The sequence below is a fragment of the Balearica regulorum genome, chromosome 7, assembly GCF_011004875.1.
Source record: "Balearica regulorum gibbericeps isolate bBalReg1 chromosome 7, bBalReg1.pri, whole genome shotgun sequence".
NCBI lineage: Eukaryota > Metazoa > Chordata > Aves > Gruiformes > Gruidae > Balearica > Balearica regulorum.
Window position 1 is genome coordinate 24,162,928 of NC_046190.1, and position 19,938 is coordinate 24,182,865.

Below are 19,938 nucleotides of genomic sequence, written 5' to 3' on the forward strand. Positions count from 1 at the left end.
CTTTTCATTTGAAAATGATAAAGGCAGGATGTAAATATCCATCAACTTTTTGGTTCTAGTGAGGGAGAATAGTTTTCAGAAGATAAACTGGAGTAGCTACTCTCCTTTAGGTGTTAGGTACTAGAAGAGTTTTAATGAAAATCTGCAGATGCCATACCGTACAGAGGGAGTTGATCACAAAATGCAACAAAGGTTGAGTCTAAGAAGGCACCTGAACAGTATAATAGCAATAAGTTACATAAAGTAACTTATCCAGTAGCTGGATTTAAAATACATTATTTAATACATAGCTTAAATTTAAATTGCATTTAATATGATTTTAAAATATATTATTTAAATATTATTAAATGGTCAAATGAAGTATATGTGTTTTACAGTGCTCTTTGTTAATTGGTTTTATGTTCCTTAGGATCATTGATTATCTTTGATAAATTTTGTTCTTTGTGAGAAATTTGCAGTAGTATTAGTTAGAGGATCTAATGCCTGGTTTTTAATCACATTCAGGTCTCTTGTAGCTAACCTCGCTGCTGCTAATTGCTATAAGAAGGAAAAGCATCTTGATCTGGAGAAGAACTGGAAGTTGGTGGAAAAGGCCAAAGTTTATTATATAGCAGTAAGTTCAGCTTTTTTCAAATTGCTCAAATTTGTGTTACAACATTGCGAGGTTTAAGCAATGAGCATGTCTGTTCCATATGGTTTAGGATGATTTCGTAGGAATACAATGAAAGAAAATGACTGCTTCAATTTCAGCGTAGTTTGATTTCTTCAAATTTAAATGTACAAATGTAGAAGTATGTTTTAGTTGTGCTTTCTTAAATTAGTGGGGGAAAATCATAAGAACTAAACATATTTTCAGAGCTTTTGTAGTAGTGCATCAAATTTACATTTCACATTTTCTAGTAAATTGTTGTGAAGGATGCACAAATTATGTAGAAAAACACTATTAGCATAATTATTCACTGCAAACAGTTTGAGCTTATTTGTGTGAACAATCTTAATTGCTATTTATTCCATAGTAATTACTACGGCACCTTATAACTCAATATTTCAGCAACAATGATTGTGACAAATCTCTTGAATGTGGGCGGTGGGGCAAAATGATTTTAATGATGAAATCTTACTTCTAGAATAAAGAGGTTTTGAGGATGGGGCATTAGTAGTTTCACAATTAGTATTCCTTTTTTACCATTCACAGTGAATCAAGCCAGATTAGTGTATTTGTGTAGATTACATCTTGCCTAAATAGAAGTGGTGAGTTTGTTTTCATCTTGCTCTCAAGTTGATATGACTGATCAAAATTAGCAAACGTAAAACATCTATGACAGATTAAAACCTCATAACACGCATGTAATATATGGATTCTGTATGACAGCTGCTTCCATTCTGCTACCTGAGCTATGTGGGAACAGCTGGTAAGAAGTGTAAAAAATTGATTATCCAGAAGGAACAAGTTCATTGAAAATACAGTTATTTCTTTTAGCTAGTGTTAATGTCTCCTACAGCCTGTTAGTGTGCACTGCTGTAGGCTTTACATGGTTGTTATTGATTCTTGTGTATGGCCGAGACTGCCCCTTTATAACTGTCAAAAATACTTATAACCTTCTCAGTATACAAAGAAAATGCATCCCACCGCTATGACCATATGTTTGTGCTGCAGTTAAAATACATAGGTGTAGTGCCTACTCATTTTTTTTATTTCTGTTTTTCAAGCGTTCTGATTTTTTATTTCCCAATAATTATACCTCAGTCTGTTCCAAATGCAATACTTAGGAATTAATACTATTGGCTAAAAAAATATTGAAAGGCTGAGACTATAGTTTAAATAAAGAAGAATGACAAATGTTACCAAAAGCTATACTGCACTAAGGTTTTGTTGTTTGTGTGTTTTTTGGTTTGTTTGTTTTTTTTTTAATTTACCACGCTTATGTATCATTGCCAATATAGCTTCTAATATACAATTTAGATAAATTAAACTTAGTGAAGATGCTTCAGGAAAAGTGGGAAACAGTACATGAGGTGAAAAAAAGATGTGGGTTTTTTAAGATATAGCCTTCATATTATTTTAGTTCTGAAGCCACTCTTCTGTGTTCAGTCAGTTTGATCACTTAAATCACCTAATTCACTACACTGGTTTTCATATATATTAAAAGCTGTTCTTCAGATGCCAGTTCTACGACATCCAAGCTTTGACTAAGAGACAGAAAACTCTTGTACTAAACTGAAAATACACCCCAAGGTGTGCATATGTTAATGGATAAATAACACTGATGTGCTAATAAATTGTATTTGATGTTTTCAAAATGGAATTCAGATTAGGGAAACACCTGATTGCAGGAGGAGCTCTGTTGGGTAAAGAACCTGGTTCACACCTGTAGCAAAAGCATTCAAGGATGGGATTGTCAAAGAGATTTCTAGGACAGTGTTATCACTTCTGATTACAGATTGCATGTGTAACTTTACTTAAGGAAAGGAGACAATGTATAGAACCATACACATTCCCTTCTGCTACAGTGCATTCATGCCCGTTTCTTTCATTTAGCTTCTTTACTTGCAGGTTTGTAGCGGTTTACCAGATTAAACAAAACCACCATAGTGAACAATTACCACTCCTGAGGTATAGGATAGCCGAGTCATTAATTTGTCAACTGTTGTCTGTGTTCACTTTTAGTCTTGTTACCTTTTAGTCTTGTTACCTTCCTTGGCTTTGCACTGTGCATATGTTGCTTTTCATTTCCTTCTTTCTATCCAACTGTCACCTGTTTCTTGGATTGCATTAGAATGTATGTTAGTGACAGACACTTATTGTCGAAATCCATGTCCTGAGATTATCAATCTATTTTCTTGGCAGAGTAGGGCAGTTGTTGTTTTAGGACAGGTCTGTGATATCCAGTGGTCATCTGTATGTGCTTCCTAGAATAGATCATATGCTTTTCAATGCAGCATTTAGCAGAATGGCCCTCAGATGAAACTTAGCTCGGAAATCTAATCAATTCACAGAGGGAGGAGTAGGTACAAAGGAAAGATAGTGAAGCCGTGACAGAACCCTTAAAGACAACTTCTGTTACCATGAATGAACACAATACATTTATTTTAGCCATCTGGTAATCAGATCCGGCAGACAAATTGGAGAAAGACTAGCGAAGAATAGGACCCTGTAAATCACAGACAGAAGCAAAATACAGAGGCTGCCCCAGCTTTCTCAAAGATGGTAAACTTTCAAGGTGTATTTTAATACTTTAAAATTACTTTACTTTGTATCATTTAAGTTAGATTACATGTACTGTCAAACTCTATGCAATTTCTTTCCCTTCTCCAGATATAATTCATATACTTGCAGTAATTTCTACCATTGACATCATATCTTCCAGTCTGTCATATTCATTTCACTGTGGATCAGCTAGCTGTGCTGCTGGTGTCTGATTAGAATTCACTGTGAGGGATTTTATTTGGTTCCTACTGGGGCTAGAAAATGTCTCTTCCTCAGACATTTCCCTTATTTCAGAATAACTTGAGAGTTATGATAACACTAAACATTGTCATTCTGTCTCTGAAATTGTGAATGGGACACAACCTGACATGAAAATAATCTTAAATTGTGGTTGGGGGTGTGTGTTCAATTTTATTTTTTTTTCTTTCTTTCTTTTTTGTGAATCTATGCTTTCTGTCAGGACTTGCATTTTAGAATTCTTATGTGTTAGAGTTGCATCTTACAAACTTTGGTATAAACCTCCATATTTCAGCACCTTATTTGTCTTATTTTCACAGGCATTTAATAATCTGATGGTAGTACTGTATTTATGTAGGCATCTCTAAGAATTCTGTAACATGTATTGGGTTGTGGGGGTTTTTTGTGTTGTGTTTTGGTTTGGTTTTTTAATATCATCAATGGTTTTGGCACCAACTGAAATCTATGAGAGTTGCTGGTTCTCAGTTTCTTTGACATTGCACACAAACATTTTAACGTCTTTAATGCAACTTGCAGTATATAGCTATTAATTTTCGTATCTTACGAAGGCCTGGAATGCAAAGATATTTTTATTGTCAATGCTTTTGATTAAAAATAGTCTGCTGATAAGAGTTTCTTAGGAGAGCAGAAAAACTGAAATTCTTAGTTGTCATTTGACTCCAATGAGCACCTCTATGTTACTGTATGTAGGTAAGGAATTTTGCACTTGTGCTTTCATAAAACGCTTTCTTTCATTAAAAGCTGCACTTAACCTTGTGAAATCTTTAATTCTGTGACAACTGATATTGCTTGCTCATACAGACTGCCTGTATTTGAACATTATTGCCACAAGTGTGGTGCTTTCCAGATGTGTGTTTTCTCTTGTTCCATCTTTATTTTTGCCAGTTACTTAGCTTTACTCAATTTGTTCTGCAGTCCAACACCTGCATTCATTTAATGTTTGCAGTTGGAGGCATTAGGTGGGTGAAACACTGTCATTTGATGCTAATATTATCTTGGTGCTGAAATAATAAATGTGTTATTGAAAGTTCCTTCTTTGCTTCATTTTTTTTGTGTTTTGGGTTTCTTTTTTCTTAAATACTTTCCTTTACTAAGCATATGAAATGGCAGTATTGACTGCCGTTGGGTTCCCAGTCTCTAGTAACTTGAGTCTTAGCTTAGAATGGATCAGTTAAGTGGCTCCCAAAAACCAAACAGATCTTCCTTTAATAAAATGTTTTTCTCTTTTCTGTACAGAGAAAAATAGTAGATTGTTGATTCGGGACTGTGTTTGAATTTGTATTTTGTGGATATAGTATGTGTGCTTATTAAAAAGCTGGTGTTAAGTGATGTTTGTAAAAGTTTTTCTTATTAGTATCTATGTAGACTCCTTGCCTAGCCATTTCATATAGGTACGAAATTGCCAATGCTCATGCTTATCTGTGTTCATTAAAGAGATGTGGGACCATTTTTACACTGTACTTTATGCATTATGATCTCTTGTCTTTGCTTTTTGAATTTACAGTACCCAAAAGCTTCAGCTCTTGTGCTACCTGTTGTAGGTAGAGAGTAGGGGAGCTTTTTTTGTAGCTCTAAGACTTATTTCTGTGCAGCTGAATTTTGGGTTGCTCACTTTGAGTATTGCCATACAACATTTATTCAGAAAAGATACTACTTTCACTTAGTTTTGCATAGGCTGTTGCTGTTACACAATCCGTAAAAGTTTAAACCATTCTCTTCTCCTACTTCCATATAGCAAATAGAAAATTCTCAATGGTGATGCCCTTCCCTTGTACCACGTTAAGTATAAAATTTTCTAATACTGCTTAGATTTGTTAGCCTACAGTTAAATTACATTCACCACCTTCAGTGTCTCTTCTGTGTTTCCAAAGTTAATGGCAAGTGTAGCTTATTTTGATGTTCATGACAGTTCTGATCAAGACCAGGTATTCTGGTCTTAGGCTGAGTCTCAGGTAGGAAATGTCACATATTGTGGCATGTCATACTGACCCCTATGCAACATACCTATCTGCTGGAGAAGTTTTCAAAGCTCCAACCACCCTGGTATGTTTCAACAAATACTGTAGTATTTTTATATTTATTTTCTTTTAATGCCTAAGTGCTTGTCTAAGCAGAGAGATGGTGGTGTAGTGGGCTTGATGGTGGAATTATCTGGTTTCAACTTGAGTCTGTCAAAACATATGCTTGATGTCGGCAATGTGTAGCAAAGCTTAAATAACATTCTACAGTATTTTATGTGGGGCTTGGCTATTCTACTTGAGAAAAATGCTGATTATTATAACAATGTAAGTATAAATGAAACTTCTTTTGTGCTGTCTCCTCCTTTCAGAGGCATATTCAATGAAGGCATTTTATTGTAATTTATTGCTATGATGAGTATGATAATTTACAATGGATTATGATAGGGTTTTTTCTTTGAGATGTGTTAGGTCTGTGTGTGCATCATGGGAAACGAGAAACATAGACACTTGCAGGAATCAAAATATCCCCTAAAAATACGTTTGTTTGAATAACTCCACAATAGCTTTTTCTTCCATTGATAACTTTTGCCATAGTGCTCTGGTATCAGTATGTATGCCATCTGACATGCAAAACTCTTTCTTGCAATAATGAATAGGTTTTATGACCGAGAAAACACCATTCTGACTGTCTTAATGGTAAAGAAGAAGCTGCAGCTAGCAACAGTTAGTTGTGGTCTTTTTTGCTGGCCTGGGATAACGTCGCCTTCCTGAAACCCCCCCGTCTTGAGGGATTGTGTTTTCTGGAAGTTATAGCAGAAGTGTTGATGCATTCATTGCAGAGAGATGATAGACTCTGTAGCTAACCAGGAAACAAATTGCTATTTCTTGGCTTCCAACACAAATATGGGAAAAGTACTCTCTCTCTCATAAATACAGAAATTCACAGCTTTATTTCTTTGATCAAAATGCGAAAAAGACCTTTGTCTAAACTGGTACTGGCATGTGTTATGTCATTCTGTGATATATTTGGGATGTGGTATGCATTATGCTACCATTTCTCGTGCATCAACAATTTTGCCAGTATTTTCTCAAGTAACTTATGTGGAAAAGTGAAATAGAAACTTTTTTCTAATTTTTTGCGGAGTTTGATCCTCAAGATGTCATTCTTTGAAGATGAATGCTTTGTACTTCATGCAGACAATTACATCATCAACTTTCTTTAAGAAAGATTGTACTTCCTTTTTCTGTAATAGAAAATTAATGAGAATCTGTCTAATATGGTAAAAATATTTATTTCTGAATGTTCGCTTCTGTGTTATTAATTATATTTATTTATATGAAGAATAGACATGTTCCCTTTCTTGTCATTCTCCTCCTACCCCAGTAGCCTTTAAATTGCAGATCCACTTCTTCAGCACAGTAATTAGTGAAGCTCAGTCATCGTTCCTTTTATCATGTGATTTTGGGGTGTTTTTTAGAAGAATGCATTATTAGAGCACTTACACAGCCAGTCTAGCTGCAACAGCCAGGCGGCAATAGCAGTGCCATTTTTCACAAAGAAAATGTTGAACAGGAGCCAAATGTTTGGTGGCAGAGTCTGTTGCTAGGAAATCAAGTTCCTGAGGCGATTAATGACAAAGCAAGCAATAACAAGAAGGCAGAATTACAGATTTAAAAGAGAGGGAGAAAAAAAGTGGTTGGTGTTATAATTACCCAAAGAAATCCGTACTCATTAAATTGGCTGTTTTTATGATTGACTTTAATTGGAGGTTAGCTCAGATATTTAGCTCCTTTCCCACCCCTTTAAACACACACATGCACATAATCTGTAGAACTGCAGACTTGTTTTTCTAAGCATTGAGAGGAGCTTGCCCTGTAATTTGATCCCCACTGACAGATGCATTTTCTATGCTGCCATTTTGAATTAACCTATTGTGCAACAATTTTCCTCAGCTCTGTTGAATAAAACATCAAGTCTTATTACCTCAGATGGATTTGATAGAGTAAAAGAATGTACTTCTAGCTGAAGTAGACTATTTGCAATGAGTTCAGTGATTTGAACTCTGCCAACAAGCACCAATAATTTGTGATGTATACTTAAAGAACGAAAGAGGGAAGAGCCACGTGGGGGGTCTTTTTGGCTGTATGAAGTTCAAACGCAAACCTCAGAGTAATATTGTTGTTTGTGCTAAGGTTATTCCCCAAGATCAAGCCTTTTTAGATAAAGCATGTTAACTGAGATTTTTACCATTAAGCAGATCGGTTTTGAACTGGAGATTCTCTTACTCCCAGTGGTTATCCAAACTGTCAGACTACTGTTGGATTAGAAAAATAAAAATCAATCCCCCTCTCCCAGAAACCCCAACAGTTGGATTTTTCCTCTGAGACTTCTTTTGTGAAGAAAAATTTTCCTTTGTAAAGTTAAACTGGAATAAATGATGTTTTAAATTGATTTTAAATTCCAAATAATTTGTATCCTGTGGTAAGGGAAGACCAGGCTTTCACCTTATTCACTTTTCTCCCCAATTAGAAAAACTTATGCAGTCAGTTCAACAAAATTTTGGCACAGAAACGGGGAGGCAACTGACCCTGACATTTAAATCCTGTCATGTTTCATCGATCATGTTCAAGACAATATTCCCTACTTGCAGCGAATGATAAGTGAGAAAATATCCTTTTACAGTACCTGTAAGTGAATATACAGAAGCTAGCTATAAAAGCTAAACTATGCTCATAGCTCCAAATTCCTAATCAAACAGTGAAACAATAGAACTGCATGTATTCTGTCCAACAATACCCACATTACTAATCAGATGCCAATGCCAAGCTGTCTGCTTTGTTAAATACTCAGGTTCCCTGAGGCAAGAAGACAGCTGCTATAACTACTATGAAATTTGGTAGCTCAATCTATTTTTGCTACCCTTGGGCTATCAAGCTACTGTTAATTCAGACCACCCCAATTGGTACACTTTAGGGATTTTTTTCAAAGTGTTTGTAATTAAAATGATAAAACATCATTATTACTCCAAAGATGTTGTGTGCGCTTTGCATTTGACAGATACCTACAGAGATAAACCCAGCGTGTAATTTTCATTGACATAATGGTTGTGATTGCATTACCCTTTTAAAAGTATATTGGGGTTTTTTTTTGCAGGGGGTGGGGATGGGGACGTGTAAGAGGGGCAAGGGCATGCTTTTATTTCATCAGTAGAATTTGTAAATCTGTTGAAATACTAAATCAGTCTCTTGGTTGCAAGCTACTTGTCTCCAAAGGCTGAATTGGGCTTTGTAGCAGACTGGGGACTGGTGAGAAGAGGCGTTCACCAGGGACAGGGACCTGCCGTGCTGCCTGCAGACCACTGTGGAGATCTCTGCTCCCAGATGCTTCTGCCTTTAGGGACATTGAGCTTCAAATCATATGTAAAGTCTGGGCAGACTTAACACACTATTTAAATGTAAATTAAAAAGGGAAGTCTTCATACTCTAAGGGGTGAGGTGAGTCAGTTTGAAGGGAAATTTTTACTGCAAGTCCTCTTGCATGTCAGTCTTTAGTAGATGCTGTCTTTATGAGAGCACAAGAATTTTGTCTGTTACCATGTCAACTTTGTTACAGCAAAATCTCAAAACTAAAGCACCAGCAAGTTGAGGAGTTAGAATCTCTGGCTGAAACAGTATTGGTTCTATCCTGAATTCTTTTTTGTTTCAGTATTTCTCTGATAAGGTTTAAAAAGAATCATTAATTTAAGACTGTTCTAAAGACTAAAACTTGAAATTTGTGATTTTTTTCTAATTTGAGGCAAGTTGCTTATTTTGGATGCTAACTACCAAAATTAATAATAAATTGGTAGTCACTGCTCCGTACAGTTGATTGAAATTTTGGGGGTTCCACCTTTTTTCTAAAGGAGTTGATCTCATTAACACGTGGAGATGTCATAGTCTGCATAACCCTAGAATATGTATTCTTTGTGTCTGTCATCAACTGCCACATTCAAACCAGCAGATAAATACTACAGCAATTGTGCTGTTTTACATGAAGAAGGTTAATTTTTAACAGCAAAAACTATGTGCATGTGTGTAACTTGAGAGCTGAGTTAAGCTGTTTATGGTAGTCCACTACTTGGTCTGAACTTGAAATTATAGCTTCATTTATTATTTACGTGTGCAATAGGGACAGTGCAGTTCTTTAAATACAAAACTTTTTTTCCGTGCAAAGTTATGATTAATGATTTGCTTTGAAATGATCTTATTTGTGCTTATTATTTCAAAGACCGTAACTTTTGCACTACAATTATAGAATGTTAAAATATGTGTACAGAGTGCAAGAGGATTCCTATATGCTTCCTCTTAGCTCAAAAGGTTAACTGTACTAAATGGCATTGACCTACACTGTAGACTACAGGTGTTATGAAATAGCAGGGGTTGCAAGCAGGATAAGAGCCTGAAGGCTACTTTTGGATTCTGCAAACAATTATAATTTAAAAAAATAAAAATGTTTTTACAGCATAGCTCAACATCCCAAAAATCTGTCAAGTAATTTTTAGTGTGCTACATTGTGCTTAGCCATTGTCTACTTAAAGAAGTGTTTTGCAAAAATGCTTCTGCACAGATTTTCAGTGACAATGTATTAAACATGTCAATGTTTAATTAAACATGACAATGTATTAAATATATTAAACATGTTAATAGTATGCCTTGCAGATTGGGCTTTTTACAACTGTGTAATAGATTCTTTAGCCCTTTAGGAGGCAGAAGGGCCAAGTTCAGCCAGCCCTGTTTGTTATCGGGTTTATTTGAAAAAGGAATTGACTGATTCCAAAAATAGGATCTGGGAGTTCATTTCAAAGAGGCTACAGGACATAGGACAGATCCTGGATTGGCCTTGGTGCAACAGAGAAAAAGACCTTTCCCCTTTCTCAAGGGATGTCTGCTTTCGTTTGGATCTTCATGGTGTTTTCTGAGTTTCTTTTTAAAGACTGGAACTGTGCCCTAAAGACAGGGCTGAGCAGGTTTTTGGTGTAGCTTTAATCTTCCTAGTTGTGGGGCTAATGCTCAATCAGCAGTGTGCTGGGTCACCTGCTTAGTAAAAGTGCTTCAGACTGTCTGGTTTGGTCAAAAGAAAGATCGTCATCCTTTTTTCTTTTCTTCTTAAGTAGTTAGGAATAGAATACTTAAGGAAATACTGTATTCTCTAAATAGGTAATGAGTGCTGTTTTAGAAGAAAAGAGAGGAGAAATAGAAGTAGACATTGTTTTTTTCCAAGACACATCCAGGCAATCATGGTGGCAGGTAGGACTTGACTTGCTAAAACATAATTTTAGCAATGTGAACAAGATATAAACATCAGTACTAATCCTTGCAAAGGTTTGACTTAAACAAAAGCTAGGGGCACTTAGATTTTGTCCACAATAGAAGGATTTTGCTGATGCAGCTGCTGTGGAAAACCCTCCTGGGGATTTACACTTCTCTGTGGCATAAGCACCCTACTGTGGAGACGGTTTCTAACAGCTGCTACATCAGCAGAAATGCTGTCACCTTCCCAGTCTAATCATACTTGCAGCAAAGTTTTTATTGGCAGAACTATGTTGGTTAAGGACAATGGTGGGTTTCTCATGTTTCTAAATAATGTAGCTGCTCAGGCAAAATCATTTAATAAATAACTGGCCCATAAATATCAGCATACTCAGACCTCATAGTCCATAGATATTGCAAAGTCCTTTGTAAATCACAATAATAATTGAAGATCTGTAGTGGTCTCGTTACCACTTTTTATGCTAAAGTTACTGAAGTTGTTTTGCAGAATGCCCCTGCTCCTAATAGTTTTTTGCCAATTATGCTACTGCCAGATGCAGTATAACAATACTTTCCTGCAAATTTGAAAATGGTGGGGAACAGCAGTTAACAGTATTTAGCATGAAATATGCCTCAGCATATGCCTCTGAACATGTCTTTTTAAGACCATATGGAGTATAATTGGTGCTGAACAACACTGAGGTGTTTTGTGAAAAGTAAAGGCTAAGCATTATAAAGAGTCATAAAATCTTAAAGAATGAGACAAATGGAAGAAATGGGAGAAAGAAGAGAGGTATGGAATTTTCTGTCTCGCTCCCTCTGCATAACCTGAAGTGAGAGAGCACAGTTTTTTAAATAGATTTCTCTTCACAGTAGGGTTAAAATTAAGAAATTCAGCAAAACAATGGCAGGTAGTGGGCATGGAAGATGGTATGAGTAATTGGAACAAAGCAGAAACAACCTTATCATCCATTGAGAGCACCCAGGAGAATATCGGCATTTATAGCTGGGCTTACTGTCATTGGCATTCTTTGTATTTGGTGTTCTCAAGGCACCTGATCACAGCAAAGTAAGGTAAGAATGAATTTCATCCTTAAATATGAATTTCCCCTCTCCTTTGAGGACTGGAGTCAAAACTTAGAGTTTTTATTCTTTTACTGATTAAGAGACCTTATTTCCAAGAGACGATTTGGAATTAGTAGAGCAATGTGTTAATTTTAAAATTCCTCACCATTTTACTGATTTTAATGATGAACTGTAGCTGAATGTAGCAAAAAAATTTACAAACTGTAAGTGATTGACAATTTTCAACAACATGAAGGATCCAATTTTCTTTGAAGAAAGAGAGAAATTTTCAATGAGCGTGTATATAAAGGATAGCAAGTATTCATTCCCCAGAAACTAGTGCTGTCCCTAAGTGCTTCTTTATACTGCTGAGAATGGACAGAAGAGAGTTTCTGCTGAGGGCTGTAGATTCTTATCGGCCTAATTGAGCCATCATTTGTTGACATGAGGGAAATCACATGACCTGCCTCTAATGCATCTCTCTATAACAGCATGAGTGCAAAACGTAGTTCATGGAAGAGGAACAGAAAATGTTAAAATTTTTCAGAATGGCCTCCTGTATAGAATACTGCAAGGTTTGTATTGCAGCAGAATCAAATGTTTGAACATTCATACAGAAAATACATTAAATAAAATAATCAGATTCTAATTATTTTGAAAGCATTGAACTTCTTTGTATTACAAAGCCCCCCAACCTTCAGAATATGAATTTAATAAGTTCTTAATTTTATCAGTATGATGATAAAATTATGTCAGTGGAATTGAAAGCAGGTGTATTCTTTCTTTTCTTTTGAGTAAAAATGTCCACATAGTAATCTGCCCAATTGCAGAGTTATACGAAGTGTTTTACAGTGGTAAAAAGAACATCAGAAAACATTCAATATTATCATTGAGTAGATAAGTATCAGAAAAGGGTATTAAAACCCCCTGTAATTGGAGGCACATTGTCTACTTTATTCAGTCCATCTAGCACATCAATTTTATATGAAACTTCAGTCATACTGCCTAAGCAAAAAGCCTATTTTATAGAATTACAGACATGCCGCTGTCTTTTGGTGATAACTGTTTGCTAGAATAGTCTGTCTTTTTTTTTGCCTTTTTTTTTTTTTTTTTGGACACTAGTTTGAATTGATCTCATCTGTAAGAAAAGTTAATTTCAATTTTGTTTTTAAAATAAGTCATTACTGGCTGCTCTGATGATGAAGTGATATCATAGGTTGGAAGATAGGGGTACAGCAGCAAAAACTGATTATATGTAGAAATCATGTAACCAAGGAATATGAGACTTGTATAACTCTGGAGGTTAGTTTGCCAATGAATAAATAATCTGATTGCATCTGCTAATTTTCGTATCACTAGCAGTCATGTCACCACTGACCTGACAGGGAGGAGTATCAAAAGAGTACTTGAGTCTTCCTGCAACTGCAGATCTCTGTAGGAAATCCTCTAAGCTGAAAATAGTTGGCAGCTGGAAAAGTATTGTATGTGCTTCTCTTGTTTTACTCTTGTCTAGACATCCACTTGTGGCTGCTGTTGGGATGCAATACTGGACTAGGAGGACCTTTGAGCTGATAATTTACTATTGCAGCTTTTAAGTTCAAAAGATTCATGGCTTGCACCTCTCATTCCTGATTTTTGACCTAGTGAGAGAAGAAAAATGTGAACAATAATGAAAAGTAAGACAAAAGTGCTAGAGGTGAAAAAGGAAAATATAACTCTTCAGATGTTAGGAAAAAATGTTTCTGGGCATGTTATAACATTGTGTCTGTTACTCTTTTGCATAAAAAGAATACACATACTTCAATATTTTGTTTTCGGAAAAATTGTGATAATATGAATACAAGTACAGCTCACTTGTGAACACTGTCAGAGCATTTACTGTGTTTTCCACAGTGTTCAAGCTATTGGTTTTAGATTTGAAAATAGATTTTGTTATGCCATAATTGTTTTAAGCTTGTATTACCAACTAGAAAGATACTCAACAGTTAATAAGTGCCCTGATAGCAAAATTTTTAATTCTCACTGTACAATATAATAGTAAGTAAGTAAGCAGAAAATTCAAGGGTGGATTTAGACTTTGGTGGATTTAGGTGTAGAAGGCAGCACCTAGCATGCTACCCAGGACATGAATTCCATTTTCTAAGCTGAATGGCTATAATAGCTAAAAAGCTATAGTTGAATCACAGTCAATATATATTTAACCTGGAGTCAGAGTCATCCTTGCGTCCTCTTGTTTCCCTCTTTGGAAGAATAATTCATACCATTTGACAGAGTACAGGATATTTTGGTGCTGAGTGGCATATTGTCAGGAAGGAAGAGCACCACCACATTTCCCCCCATTCTCCTTGTTGCAGCCCAGTTAGACTGGAGAGTAGCAAACCTATGACTTTGCTCTTGCTTCCTCCTTTCTACTCATAACATAAATGTATTTGTGCATATACAACTGATGCATCATTTGTATATGTCCAAAATGACATTTGGAAAGTCATTTTCTCCTCCTCCTAACAATAATTGAGCAGTATTGTCATAGCCAGTAAGAGTTTTTTCAAAAAAATCTAAGTTCAATCATCATCTTGTCTTTTCATTCTTATTAGTACCATATATATTATAATGCTAAAAGTAGTCACCTACATTTTATTGTAAACAGATACTACTTAATATTGCATCACTTTTACAATACTGTATTGTCGTCTTGTTATAATTCAGCAATGCTTTCAATTTTTATAATTTTAACAATAGGTAGATTTTAGTTTTAAATTAATAGAAAATGCATAGCTTTATTTTGAGCTTGTGGAAGCTGCTTCCACTGGTAGCTGGAAGACTCTTAAACCAGGAAAAACAAACCCGCAAAAAGTCTTAATATTATTGAGTGTATGTGCCCTTTAGGTAGCATATGTGTGTTCTTAGTTTTGCCAATTCAAAATGTCCAATGGAAATCAATTTCTGGTTTTAGTGCAACAAGAAAAGGGGGATTGAGATAATAAGAACCTTGGTTTGTTGATATGGCCACTGGCAAAAAAAATCAGCGTTGCAGTGACTCATCTATACTAGAAGGGCAACAGTAGCCCACAGCTAAATAAAAAGAAAAATTAGTTACATTGTGCGTACTCTTATGTTTTGCATGTATCCCTTAATTATTTTAATTGAAGTAAGATTACATACTTATTATGACATAAATAAACTAAAAATTTGTGTTATGAATTAGGCAAAATCTTAGAGACAATCCTGTACAGATTTTTGGGCTAAATCTGGAATGTGTTTATAGTCTCTTCAAGCTGAAGAGCTCTGGCTAAATATGGAAGTTCTGATGAAATGCATAAAGCATGTTAGCTGTAAATTCTACATGTGTAATATTTGCTTTGGAGTTCTGTTTGCCTTCACTGATAAGTTTGCCTAGCAATACCCAGAAATTATGATTGCCCTGAAATGGATGATGGTTCAAAAATAAGCCCTGTGCAAATTAGGAGGAGTTAATATTTGCCTGATACGACAAATGAGCAAGAAGTTTTAGAGCAGGCATAAAAGCAGTTCTCAGATTAAACTCTCTTGTTTAAAAAGAATGAAAAGCTTTTAGAAATCCTGTGAAACATGGTGGGTTGATCTTCCACATCAGTAGTGATTATTGCCACAAGAGCCGCAAATGTTTGAGAATATATTATAATAAACTACCTAGTTCTGCCCAGATGTCAAGGATTATTATTAATGAATCATTTTGCTTTGTAATAGCCGTAAAGTTTTTTCATTACCAAAACCTCTGATGAGAAGACAGCTTTCCCAAAATTTCTCTGTATGCTGTTTTTTATATTGAACTTTGTAGTCTATTTTCTAAAAGTTCTTAGCTTCTAATGTCTGATATCAAGTATTTTTTTTTGTCTGAAATGCATCATAAAAGGACATACATATGGTTGATCTGTCTTTGTTTTATTTTGTATAGCCTTGTTTGGCGTAATGTTTCAAATAATGGAACACCACAGTTCCTTCAGCCCCAGAATACTTTCTGCTGTTTTGGTAATAATGGGGCAGAAAAATTGGATTTTATTCTTCTGTCATCTTTGTTCCCTCTAACTTGCCAAATTAAAAAGATTACTGCTGTGTTGGCAATAAAATCCTGGTTTTCAAGTGTATGGAAGCAGAGGACTTATACTGCAAAGGTGGTTGGTTTAATCTCCAGAGAGATCCCTTTTTAAAATCTCCTTAGACCTCAACTTTCTTCAAGATAATGTTCTCTATACTTTGTCTTTTATTTTATAGTTTAATTTGCTTGTGCCACACGGAAGATTTCTGTTGTGTACTGTAATTTGATGTAAAATAGCAAAATTCATCTTGTCATTCTCAGAATCTTTCCTGCTGATGAGCTGCAGGATTTGGTAGCTCACAGTCACGTGGGCCTTTAAAACTGAGTCATGGACTTCATAAATCGTCTAAAAAGCAGCAACGGTACAATCCGCAGCTGTTGTCATACATAGGAGGTGTGACTTTTTTTCACAATATGGAAGGATATCAAATGAGAGAGAGGGCAAAGAGCATGTTATAAAGGAGTTTAGTCCACTTGTAGGTAATGCTGCTTGTGTTTTTATTCAGCGTATTTAAGGTACTTTGTTAGGATGTGGGATACCCCATTTGGTTTACAGTGTGGTTTTCCTGAAAGGGTAGCATTGGTTAAGCACAATAAAGCAAACAAATCATTTTCTCCAGACGTATGTGGTTGAAGTTCAGTGACTGTTGGCTGTTAAAAGCCCCAGAGTAGTGGCGGTTGATTTGCCTTGTGCTAATGTGAGTGCATATGGCTGGTTGTTTAAATGTAGCAGTAAATCTAAGTGTAATTTTTCTCCAATTTTGCTCATGTTTTTGCTATATACCTCACAGATTTTTATAAGAGATTGTTATATGTGAATAAGACCACCCAATAAGTTTAGTACTAAATATTTGAATGCATTATGTTGACAATACTGTATACTTACTAATTAAAATTTTGTTAAAATTTTATTAGTGTCATATGTTCATAATGGGTATTTGAATTTTTACTATGAATATTACAGTGGGTTCTTCTTTTAATAAAAAGATAGATTGTCATCTGACTTCAGCAAGCTAATTCTAAAAAAAAAAAAAAAGGCAGAAAGGTAACTTCATTTCAGAAAATAAATTTTCAGCTACTAGCAAGTCAAATGCAAAATTAAGCACACTTTCAAGATACTGCTTTGTCAAAATGGATTTAGATTTAGGGAAATTCCTGTGGATTTAAGTGAATTCTCCCAAGAAGTGGTGTACATAAAAGAAATGAAGAAAACTACTTAACTTGCTATGAAATGCACAACATTTATTATCACTTTCAAAGCTGCTATTGCATGCATGGGTAGCTGTTTACGACTGGCTCAAAAGCAGTTGGGTAAGTCTGCTTTCAGAGATGGTCGTGCTGCTCCAGCTGTGACATAGCAGGAGTATTGACAGTTGGTTTTAGCTGAATGGGAGTTGAGCTACTTTGAGCAATGCTTTGTTTAGGAGTACTTTGTGCTCTGATTGATCTTGATAGTTTAAGGTGCTCTCCAAAGATACAGGGAGGTTGTTTAATACAACTGTTCAGGCATGGGTTGGACAAAGTTATTGTTATTGATTTTCCTTTTAAGTCCAAAACCAAGAATTAACCTCGTCCCCTCTATTTGCTTTAAATCAATGATGTTGATTAAATAAACTCCTTTTTTTCCCCCGCTTCCTTTCATGTCACTCTCATTAGATATTTAAACATATATAAACTGCTCTTTAGATCCTGTTTATTTTCTTTAAAATATTTTCTTCAACAGAATAAAAGAGAGAAATATAAATGAGAAATAAAGCTGTGGGACAAAATAAGAGCAACATTTACAACTCTTGAGAGAGCAAGCTGATAGAGCAAGACAAGTGCTAAGGGAAGAGTAGGAGATCATGGTATAGAGAAATGTGCACAAAATACTGTCTCAGCTTTCAGTAATCTGCAGCTGTCTCAGCTTTCAGTAATCTGCAGCTCAAGGTGTTCCTCAGGTAAAGGTGGTAGCATGCTGCTCAAGTTCTTGAGGTTTATGAGTCTTTTCCAAGTAAGTGTAAATAATGGGTTTTTTTGAACTTCTGCATTTGTGGCATGTTGGTATCGTGAGTCATACACGTCAGTAGTGTATGTATGAAGTACTTTGTTGTTTTGAACTTGCCACCTGGTAGTTTCATTTGATGTCCTTTAGTCCCCATTGTATGAGAGACACTGAGCAATTGTTCTCTGTCCTTCCTGATGCTAGAAGCTAGATATTTGTTCTAGAAAGGGTGAGTTCATATGAGATGGTCGACATGGAGTGAGCAATGATGTGAATGCAGAATGCCAGGCTGGCTCCATATGGATCTCATTAGTGTGGGTAGGGTGAGGAAACGCATATAACTTTTGAAGTGGAATAGGTTAATGTGTGCAAAGGCTTTGGAGTCCTAAGGCTTGCCTGCAGAAACTGGGAAATGGTGAGTAAGGGTGAGTTTACAGCATAGTAGTCACTTTACTATTACAAGTACTCTGCACACCACTGTGAACGTGCTGCAAGATGTACTTTCATACTAAAAACATGGATAAGCTCCAAGTATAGCCTTTCCAGAAGTTACCATGGAGTACGTACTGTATTACAATCTAGTTTACTGTATATTTACTTTCCAATGTGGACAAGCCCAAATATAGCACATGTGCATAGGTTTCTATTTTCTCTTAGTAACTTTATCCTTCCTTTTTTTCACTCTTATATTAAACATAGTATCTATTTGTTTTGTGAGTAATATTTGATTTTCATGTTTGTTGCATCCTGGCTCTAAATTTCACGGTCCCAATTTTCTTACTCTCTTTTCAGACACTGGGTCTACCTGCAATTATGGAGACCTGTTTCTGGCTCCCAGAAACTAAACACTGTATTTCAGATGAGGATGTATGACTGTAATTTATTCAGAATTATTTCCTAAACTTAATATAAACTCTTTCCTTTATTTTTTGTTTGTTTGTTTGTTTGTAGTTGCTGAGCAATGAGTTTTTCTCAAGTAGGTAAACCTTTAGGGAGCATAATTTTTTTCTTAGTTTGAGCCCCTGATATTAAACCAGAAAACCTTTCTTTACTTATTTGAATGGCTGTGGAAGACCTAGCATAGAATTGTATAAATATCTAGTGATGGTCAATTGGAGATTAAAAGATACAAGGAAAAAAAAAATTAATCAATTATCTAGATTTTGGAAGGGTAAATCCAAAAGGGATAAAACAATTGACAGTGTGTGAGAATAGTACCTGTCTTGAGGCCTGAGTCTGTATGCCTGGTTTGGTGCTGCTGGTGAAGAAGAGGGCAAGCTGAAGAAAGACTGTATGCTTCCCAGAAATCAGTTTACTATTTTGTAAGTGCTATCTAGATAGATTAGGGTTTGTGGAGTTGAAAATCCCACAGGAAAAAAGGAAAATCAATGTTGCTTCCATTGTTTTATCCCATTTTTGAATTGGCATGCAAAGCTTTTTTTTTAAGGTTTTGTGGTTTTCTTTTACATCGTTTAGCAACTCAGAATTGCATACATGGGTATGTCTACTTTGTCCCAAGAATGTAAACTTCTTCTGCTTTTAAAAAACTGAGATTATTGTATATCCAGTAATAGTAAGTTAAAATAAAATTAAATTAAAAACACCAAGAATTTGGTAATTATAAAATGTGGGCTGCTACATAGAGCTTAATGCTAAAACAGTCAGTGATTTGCAAAGAATCAGTAATATCCTGAAAATAATTTTATCACCATATACCATTGTACAGCAGTGATGCCCTCCTACACCTAACCCTGGCAATTGCCTGTAGCTTTGCTCAAAATAAGGACATAAAATCCACCTTACAAATCATTCCATGTTTTCACAGCGGCAAATATTCATACAGGCTGTTGTGCAGACTACTCAAGATTTTTTTTGTTAGTTTTATAGATAAGCATAACAAATTAATCAATAAATAGAAAAGAAACTAGTGGAAAGTGGAGGAGGACATCATAGGCATGCAGTGGTGCCTTGTGGCATGCTTTTTTTGCAGTATTGCTGGTTTTTTAAATAGTCTTGAGCATGGCTTTTGTGACATGTGAATGGGCTGTATTTCTGCCCAGGCCTCAGAAGAGCATGAGTGCCTTCAGATACCATCTAA

At 35.5% G+C, this 19,938-nt stretch overlaps 1 protein-coding gene across 4 annotated transcripts in view; it reads left to right on the forward strand.

Moving 5' to 3' along the window:
• The window catches only part of ADK (adenosine kinase), a 295,032-nt gene that overhangs the window by 142,591 nt on the left and 132,503 nt on the right, over positions 1-19,938 (forward strand). For all 4 annotated transcript variants that reach the window (XM_075758603.1, XM_075758601.1, XM_075758600.1 and 1 more), the window contains exon 6: positions 505-613. In XM_075758603.1, coding sequence (XP_075614718.1) covers positions 505-613 — 109 coding nt within the window. The remainder of the gene's footprint in view (positions 1-504; positions 614-19,938) is intronic.